Raw genomic sequence first — 10,215 nt, 5'->3', positions numbered from 1 at the left:
GATCAATATGTTTCACAGGTAATTTTATCCGGTATATGTAGATAATTTTGATGTGGAATGCAACGAACTATGTTTATTTTTTAATGCAAAACATATGATGGAGGGGATATTTCTGACACCCCTTACTTCGATGTAAAGGGTGTAGACCCGGATAGCTCAAACATGTTCTAATAGAAATAAGGAGATGTGGTATTATTGCCAATGGGGAAACTATCCACCAAGATCAAATGAAGTGGATGTGTCCAATTAGAGTCAACCATTACAAAAAACAAATATGACAGACATGAACCAGTGACAACCACTGGACTACAAGTTCCTGACTTGACAGGCACATAGGAATGTGGCAGGGTTATTCATATTTGTAAGCGCTTTACGCTAACCTTACCTGGGACAATGCAGTCGTAGCACAACATAAGAACAAATAATAAAAATAAGTTCAAAAAAGATTTTTAACTCATCAGATTGATTAAATAGAAACATCAAACAAAAAGACAGACAGGACATGGCAGGGTATATATCTGTACCTCTTCCCAAACAAAAAAAAACAACATTAAGTACAAATATGAGAGTACTGGAAGTTACTGACAGCTAGTTCAAAGTCCACAACTGCTTATATAAAAAAAACCTTGTATCTTAGTCTAAAATGTCTATCAGTACATATCCAACATTCATGGAGTTAGTGTACAGACTCATATGTAGTATAAAGAAATCAGAGATCAATATTTTAATTAGATTGAGCTGAGACTACTATAGTAGTCTCAGGATTGAGACGAACATTATCTTGTTCATTCATCTATAATAATGAGGCTTAACAGAAAAAAGTTTTTTCTCTAAATATCATAGTTTTCATGATAAAAGAGAAAAATGGGGGGAGGGGGGGGGGTCGTAATATTTGTCATTTATGGAAAATTATTCCTTCAAGAATTTGTCGAACAGTTGTGACTTACATGTATATAAGGACAAGTGGTAGAGCTCATTAATCTGAACAAATTTTTCCTTTCAGATTTTCTCTATTTATAGAGGTTAAAAAAATAATAGACCAAACTTGCTTTTTATCCCTATGTTCTATGTTTAGCAATGACAGCCATGTTGGTTGGTTGGCATGGTTATCTGACACATTCTTTAACTAGTTTACCTTAATGATGATTGTGGTCAATTAGGGTAAATGTGTCTCAGTAGTTTCAGAGGAGAAGATATTTGTAAAAGATCACAAAAATTGTCAAAAAATTGTAAAAAATTTAATATGAAGTGCAATTACTCCTAAAGGGGTCAATTGACCATTTTGGTCAAACTGACTTATTTGTAGATCTTACTTTGATGAACAATTCTGCAATTTACAGTTTATCTCTATCTATTATAATATTAAAGATAATAACCAAAAAACTGCAAAATTTCCTTAAAATTACCAATTTGAGGGCAGCAACCCAACAACGGGTTGTTTGATGTGTCTGCATATTTCAGGGCTGATATGTCTTGATCTGATAAACATTTTTACCCGTGTCTGATTTGCTCTGAATGCTTTAGTTGCAGAGCTATAAGTAAAAAAAAGCATTTTACCCCCATATTCTATTTTTAGCCATGGCAGCCATACGGGTTGATGGGCGGTGTCATCAGATTAATTTTCAAACTAGATACCATAAGGATGGTTTAGTCCAAGTTTGATTCAATTTGATCCAGTAGTTCCAGAGGAGAAGATTTTTGTAAAAAGTTAACGGACGACGGACGCAAAGCGATGAGAAAATCTCACCTGGCCCTCCCTTTGGGCCAGGTGAACTTAAAAAGGGGGAGGTAAAAAAAAATTGTTCTGTCCGCAAGTACCTTTGTTAAATAGAAGAAAAGCGACGCGGTAATACATAGACAAGGCCCAGAACATGTAAGAAATGCTTCATGCACGACACATAGTTAGATCAAATTATTCAACGAATGTTTTTTGAAAATGAATGTAGACTAAGTGTTTGATATTAAAAGTGTGTATACATTTTCAACAATAATTGTTCATTCCCGCATGAGGGAGTAAAGTTTATTTACAGTATTAATGTAAATTGCATTTTCCATATATTAAACAAATTTTGTTTTTTAATTCAGGTACATTTATATAACTTTTTATTATCTCATGAAATAAACATTTTCTCTATCGATCTGCATGTCGAAACAATTTTCCAGTTCATCACATGCAATATTTCCTGTAAAGTTATCAACATATTTGTGTGTGTTGATGGTTGCGTGTATGTTCGTTTTATTTTATCGTATTTGACAATGAGATTTTCGTGTAGATCATAACAGTACTTGTGAAGATTTTGTCCGTCATATACAGAATTTCATGATATTACCTCGAATCCGTATTCCCCAATTCAGAAATTTATTCTGACCGACATCTAACGAAAAATTCCATCAAATCCGTTACTCTGTCACGCAACGAACTTGTAGTGAGGTATGAGGTTGTGCCAGTTGATACTATATTTTAGAGCTGGTATTTTCTACCATGATTGTCTTGATAGAGGGTTGCTGCTCACATGAAAGCTATTAATCCAAAAGTTCTTAGTGGTGAAGTTGAAGTCAACCCTTATTAAATTTTACGGACGCCATCACGAGTTGGCTGAACGTATGGAATATTAATATATCGGTTTCACAGATGACAACGGCTATGTTCAAATTATTGTAACTACAATCTCGTCCATTTCCCTTCCGAATGTGACCTATCAAATAAGAAATATCACCGGAACCACATAATCTGCTAACAATTCCGGAGCAACTGAGATCACCCTAAATTTTAAGAACGGTTCGTGTCTTTGGTTTTCTATGTTGTATGTGTACTGTTGTTTATTTGTATTTTTTCCTTTTTTGTAATGACGTTGTCAGTTTATTTTCGACTTGTGAGTTTGAATGTTCATTTGGTATCCTCGGCCTGTCTTTTGACACGGGCTGGTAGTTTTGAATCGGAAAAAGGCATTAAAGATAAGTAAAAGTATCAACATTTCTTTTTTGAGAATTGTTTGCACCAAATTATGTATTAAACGAAAGGAACCGAACCGTAATGTATTTCTAACAATCTAATGCAGACGTTTCCAGTGCTCTGTTTTCTCAAACACCTCTCTCTAGTTTTATGTGATTTACATTTTGAGACTTCATATGCAATTTCAGGATAAATAATACTTTTGACGTTTTTTGCCCATATGATAGAAATGAATTCCTAATATAGAAGTCAACAAAATGCAAACTTCTTTGTTAAAAAAAGAATGGCTTTAAATATAGTTTTTGTTGAAATGTAGTGTGTCGCTCGGGATGTCCGATATTGCGACTCAGGGGTTCGAGGAATTTATTAAAACAATGACAGATTTGCTTACTGTTCTGTATTTATCTGATATTTGTTACTCATACTCTATTATGATGACTCATTACAAATTAAAGGTATTCAATTTGGCTTACTCGTTATGTTTTTTTTAATTAATGTGCATTTTAAAAGGTAGAAATTAAGAAAAATCCTTAAATTGTTTGAATTTTTCCCGATTATGATTTCCTTTTCTCGTACATATCTAAAAAACTAAAACAAAAATATACAACGATGCACTATAATAATTATAAGTTATATCAGTCAGAAATATTCAACCGCGAAAGACATCTTTTTATTTTATGACTCAGTCTGTATAATTTCCGTTTTCTCCTTGACTAAAGCATGAGGAATCCTCTTTTGTAAAACTTTATAATTAACGCGGGAAAATAAATGGGAGTTTTACTTGAGATTCTGATCAACCAAATGTACTTAAATATACATTTGGATCAATTTGTATTCTAAAATGTTTTTATTTCATATTGGAAGTAATATCAACAAAAAGAAAATATAACAAAATACAAAAAACATGGTATTATATATGACATCAATAATATTTTTTTTTGTTTTAATAAAAGTTAGTTACATACTAAAGTAAATGATAAATTTCATATCAAACAAGGACTTTTGTCAAGTTATTATTTTTAGGAAAATATAAGGAAGGTTAGTCATGGATAAAAAAAAATCAAAATTAAAAAGATAAAATAAAACATTGTTTAATTGTTATATCAACCGATACAAAGATTTCATCAACCCCAGCGATGTAAAGCTATCATCCTCGGTCGTTGACCTCGGTAAATACTATATCTCAGGGATGGATATCTTATGTATCAACCTCATCAAAAGTCAATAATTGTATATAGCTTGGCAATCATACAACATTTCCTTATTTTTATATCTATGTAAATTTTGTAAAATACAAATAATCACAACCGAGTAGAATGTATTTCTTCCGGAAATGCTAAAGTGTTCGCGGTTTCAAGTGACGAAACTTCTGTTTTCTCTGGAAACTCCTTAATAGATAAGGAATTTGTATTCTGAAGACAACAGCAAAATATATCTTTGAAAATTTTGCGAAACTGCACACTGAGAAAACACAAAATTGCAAAATTAATCGGACAAGTCACTTGAAATATAATATGACCAACGCCGACTAACTCCTCGTGTGTATCTGTAAATCGTATGCCATTTATCCTGCTTATCAAAAATGCTGTTTGCAAAATTGCTTCAGTAACTACTATAAATATCATCATTAAAATGACGGCAAAGTCGAGTCGTTCTAAATCAGCAGTCTTAGAGAGAGAGGAGTGCAATTTCCTCCAATGTTGAATTTCCTTGGACTTTCTGAGAAGTAGTACGGTGAAAACAACAAGTGTCATACAAGGTACAAATACTAACATCCCTATTCTTAGTGCATATTCCCAGTCGGTTCTGACTTTTGTTGACCTAATACAACCAATAACTGTCTTATTAGTCCGTTTTCGATATTCACAAAATTGTTCATAACTAACTTGAGTAAATAAGTCCATTTGAGAGCAAATACTTGCAACAAAAATAAGAACACTAAAGATAACTCCATTTCGAAAACGACATATCCTTTGTGCTTTGAAAGGAAATGCTACTACAAAGAAACGTTCAATTCCAAGGCCTACTGTCAAATGTAGGGAAGTTATGTGTAGAATTTCTGGAATAAATTTCTGTGTGTATTCAAAAACATAGCACCATGACAAAGTTAGGTAGCCATCATCTTTCTTCAGACCAAATACATATAAGTTGAATGGTATCGGAATGAAACCAGTCAATGCATCTGCTATCGCTATGGCAATCATGATAACATGAGTGGACTTTCTACACTTCCCTTTGATTAAAGTTGTAATCAGAAGAATGTTTAATATAATGACGATGGTGCTTATAAATGGTGACACAATCCCATAATAAATGTACATATTACTATCGATATATTTATCCAAGGTAACCAATCGAACACCAGCTACTTTAAGAGTTACTGGTTTATTAGTGAGGTTATCTTGCTGCCTCATCCCATCAAATGTTGTTGGTCGAGTTGGTTGTTGTGAAAATATTGACATACTACTAGTGGCTATCTGAAACTAACGTTTTAGTCCAAAATGGCAAGCTTGTAAAATTCAGAACTCAAATGCATCTATTCTTTACAATAAAGCTGCAGCAGGGTCATTTTATGTTAATCATCAGTTTATATAAGAAATTGCATTTTCGTTCCGGATCTCTTTGATATCGTCTTACCCTTTATAAAGCTGAAAAATAAGCAAAATATTTAATATCAAATAAAATTTATACATTCCATTGAAACAATATTGGGTGTTGCAGGAAATCTTGGCAAAACTTGGATCACTGTTTTGAAAAACGGAATACAACTTGCATATATAATGTATCATGTAATGCATCAAAACATTAACAATTGAATACTAGTATATATATTTATATGTTTGAGTATTTTCTTTAAATATAGTTATATAAAGAAAATACTTAAACAATGATTTCAGTATTTTTACTTTACTTCCGATGTTGAGCTCCCTTTATTTTAATACTATTTTTGAAAAGAATATCTAACATTGCGAGATTTATCTTTTCAATTTACTTAACATGATTATTAAAACTTATTAAAGGACCAAGACTGACTGATAATTACAAAATGTAATGGAAAAATTTAAGAAGTGTATCAGTTCATCTGTATTCTTTTGTTATGCTACAGTAACTATAAGTTCGGCTTTAAATTTAGTTGTGCTTCAGTTTCAGCTTGTAAAGTGTTGCTTAAAGATGTTAGTTTTATCTTTCATGCATTTTTTTTTTAAACTTATTTCTTTTATCTGAATGGTTCCTGCTTTTTGTGTTTTTTTTTATTCTAAGTATAATAATGTTAGCTGTATTCGATAAGTAGCTCATAAAGGTTTATGCATACATGTAATTATGTAACCAAAGCAAAATAAAACTTTCGAATTTCTATTCTTATATAAAAAAGAATAAAGGTTGGTGCCAAATTGCTTCATCATCATATCTAAATGATGGTCAATTTGCTTAGCTCGCAACCACCAGCTTGAGTTTGTTAATTATGTAATATCCTTTAATTTTAAATGTCCTTCCACTTTCTGAGATAATGTGTAGTAAAACTGTTACATGTATAACTAGGGGTTGGCGCCAGCAAACCTGTTCTAACACCGCCACATTCTGTATGTGCCTGTTCTAAGTCAGAAGCTTGTTATTCGGTGGTTGTCGTGTGTTGCTGTATATCATGTTTCTTGTTCATTTATTGTTTTGTAAATTATTAAGGTGGTTTATTTTCTTGTTTGTACTGTTTTTCGTTTGTCATTTCGGGGCCTTTGATGGCTTACGATGCTGTATGGTTTTCGCTCATTGTTGATGGACGTACAGGGACCTATAGTTTTTAACTTCTACATCATTTGGTCGCATGCGATTAATCTACATCCTCTTATTGTATATTATATATAAAAAAAAACATATACTAGTAGTGAATGATTCTAAATGCCTCTGCGGTTCTCCTATTTAAAAGAGGGGCCAAAGATACCAGTGGGACAATCGACCTCATAGATCGAAAATAAACTGACAACACCATGGCTAAAAACATAAAGACAAACATACCACATCTTCTTTTTTATAAACAGATAATAATAGTACGAAAGACACAACAAAGAAAACTAAACATTAAGCAACACGAAAATCACCAAAAAATGGGGGTGATCTCAGGTGCTCCGGTAGGTAAGCATATCCTGTTCTACCGTGATGTGACACCCGTCGTAATGCTCATGTTATTACAAACCCGGTAAAGACTTTAATTTGGAAGGTCACATTTGTGGTGAAAGGGAAGTGGATTGTAGTTACGACATAAGGAACATATTCGATATCATCTGTGAAACGGTTATTCCATAACGGTCAATCAACTCGTGATGGCGTTCGTAAAACTTACGAATGGATGATTTCAATTCCAGCATTTGGAACTCTTGGTTTAATAGTTTCCTTGAGATGCTATCGATATTATTTTCTAGAATGCCAATTTTTATGAATAACAATATCTCTTGTTAAGTATCTTAAACATATGAACATACACATTGACATTAAACGCTTTTTTTTTAACGATGCATATTATAACAAAACTAACTCTAAAAATCAATGTTTAATGAACTTCGTTGTTTCATCAAACTGTCAATTAGATTTTAACATCCCAAGTCGGCAATTTTATCTTTGTCTTTGTCTATATCTTTGTCTTTTTATCTTTTCTGTCCTGTTTCCTTTTTTAAAAAGTCTTTTTTGTTGCCATGCCAATGTGTGACACCTTCCCTTATTTTCCATACAGAAGTAATATGTATGTGTTAACTGTCAAAGTAGATGCGTACTTTATGTGTAAGGAGAGGACCTTATAAGTTGCAATTTTAACTGGTGTCCAATTATATTGCCTAATTATTGCAATAAAATAGTATTAATTTAAATTAAATTCGATATTCGCATAATTGTACATCACTAACAGTTGTATTTAATTCACATTTGAAGACCCCGGCCGAAGGATTATTTTTGTTGCAACCAAAGTTAAGGCGGCCCCACTCCCAGTAAAATTATTATTATTATTACCACAATTCATTTTAATATACTAGTTAAATGGTCGACACAGTATTATATATAAATTGGTTCAAACTTTGACCTCTATTAAGCAATAAACCGACAAATGATTACATATTTTAGAGGATTAAACGCACTGTTGTTTTCTTTTTGCTAGTATTCTGTAGTATTGAAAGAAAGAAAAACAGGATTTGTATAGCTCCATAAACTTGACCAATCTGTTTGTCACTAAGAACAACCTCTTCTAAATACAGATTAAAAAGAACAAGGACCAACAATGAAGAACAATTAGAAGTGGAAACAAATATTTAACTTGATAAAAATCATAACAATAACGGCTTACCCCAAATGATGATCACTTATTAAAGCCTGAACAATAATTCAAAATATATATTTGTCATTATGGATACTGGTGGTCATTTTTATATCAAATTAATATATGTTTACGTTAGTGGTCAGTGTGATATTAGGTATCAGTGTGTTTCTTTAAATTTTAAATCCTATTAAATCTAAATTCTAATTATTTCACATGAATAACACTGAAACTAATACATCAATTGTAAGTGTTAAACTTTTAAAACCACCTTTCACAATATAAAGGTAACACAAACCACCTTTTATAATAAATATATAGGTAACAGTAACTTACCCGTGAAGCCGTCTTATTTGATATGTAAAAGTAACTTGAAATTCATCTTATTTGTTTCAGTTGATACATTTAGGTTACTGATATGATGATGCGCATATCCTTAATTTGTGCTATGTTTTTAGTCATTATTTACCAAACATTGATAATTTCTTTGATTACGAATGGTATGATAGAGATGTAAATCATGTGTTCCCTTAAGTAGTTTGTCACTAATTCCTCATTTGTGTACTCTTGTCAGAATATATTTTAATGATGTCCGTTAAAATGATTTAAATCGGTTTCTCAATTTGTACTAAATTAACATGTACCTAAGAATTTAAATACTAACATATAGATTAGACTGTTGGTTTTTCCCGTTTGAATGGTTTTACATGAGTATTTTTTTTTTGGCCTTGTATAGCTTGATGTTCGATGTAATCCAAGGCTACCTTGTTGAAGGCCTTACCTTGACCTATAATGGTTCACTTTTATAAATTGTTATTTGGATGGAGAGTTGTCTCATTGGCACTCATAGTCATACCACATCTTCCTATATCTATATAAGAGATACTTGAAAAAGGAAAATTCGTAATATTTTTCAATAAAAGGAGAAGTGAAACAAACGTCAATGAAACATCAACCAAACGATAAAAATACTTCATAAGCATCAATACGGCAACAATTTTCAACACTAGCTGACGTACGGTTACTTAAAATTGTATATATTCTCGTGCTTTTGTTTCTGGTGGATAGTTAGCTGACATAAATATAACATTAAAAAGTAAATCACAAAAATATCGAACTCGAAGGAAAACTCAAAACTATAAGTCCCCGACCAAACGACAAAAACAAAAGCTCAAACACATCAAACGTATGGATAACAACAATCATATTCCTGACTTGGTATAGACATTTTCTTATGCAGAAAATGGTAGATCAAAGCGAACAATTTATATTCTGGTTATAAATGAAATACTCAACATGCAGTTTAACTTACATCTAGAAATTGACAATGAGGGTCGGTCGAAAACAAAACTTTACGACAAAAGAGATGATTTCAGCTTTCCAATTGTGAACTCTCCATTTCTAAGTAGCAACATTCCAGCAGCACCTGCATACGGGGTATATATCTCCCAATTGATACGATATTCCCGTGCTTGCATTTCCTATCATGCTTAAAGTGTTTAAACAATTTTAACAGTATTTCTTCTGAATTATCTACAATTCGCACAAACATTTGATGGACATTTTATACCTTTGATAACAAATATATGAACAAATAAGTTTTATCCTAGGATACAATTATATCATTATTGTAAGTATAATATGATAAATATACATATGGAATTAGAATCAACTCTTTGTCTCATTAATTTATCATCACGAAATATTGCTTTCTAAAAGAATCTGTTTGATGCCGATTTAGATTTTATATTATATCTTGATTTGAAACAGAAAAGCAAGTTTCATGCATTTATGGCAGGTCTGGACATTATCCAAAACCGGTTTGCAGTATAGACAGATTGTGGGTACATAATATGAGTAATTTCAGAAAAAGAATATACACATGTTACAGTTATGCAGGAGTTGTTAGATGAAATTATTCCATTTTTTTCCGGACTTGGACTCCAAATGAGGGCAACAGTAGTAT

General features: G+C 31.9%; 1 protein-coding gene across 2 annotated transcripts; it reads right to left on the bottom strand.

Moving 5' to 3' along the window:
* Positions 1 to 3,971: 3,971 nt before the first annotated feature.
* LOC134705114 (sex peptide receptor-related protein 2-like) lies at positions 3,972 to 8,803 on the bottom strand. 2 transcript variants are annotated; one of them, XM_063563877.1, is made up of 2 exons: positions 8,586 to 8,803; positions 3,972 to 5,601 (listed from the first exon to the last, which is right to left on the bottom strand). In XM_063563877.1, the coding sequence occupies exon 2, from the start codon at positions 5,413 to 5,415 to the stop codon at positions 4,255 to 4,257; it is 1,161 nt and encodes a 386-aa protein (XP_063419947.1). In that variant the 5' UTR covers positions 5,416 to 5,601; positions 8,586 to 8,803; the 3' UTR covers positions 3,972 to 4,254. The 2 variants fall into 2 exon arrangements, with proteins under 2 accessions (XP_063419947.1, XP_063419946.1); XM_063563876.1 differs by lacking the exon at positions 8,586 to 8,803 and adding an exon at positions 8,280 to 8,384.
* Between the last annotated feature and the right edge of the window lie 1,412 nt (positions 8,804 to 10,215).

This window comes from Mytilus trossulus, chromosome 2 (genome assembly GCF_036588685.1).
Source record: "Mytilus trossulus isolate FHL-02 chromosome 2, PNRI_Mtr1.1.1.hap1, whole genome shotgun sequence".
NCBI classification, from domain to species: Eukaryota; Metazoa; Mollusca; class Bivalvia; order Mytilida; family Mytilidae; genus Mytilus; species Mytilus trossulus.
This window is presented reverse-complemented; position numbering and strand designations above follow the sequence as displayed.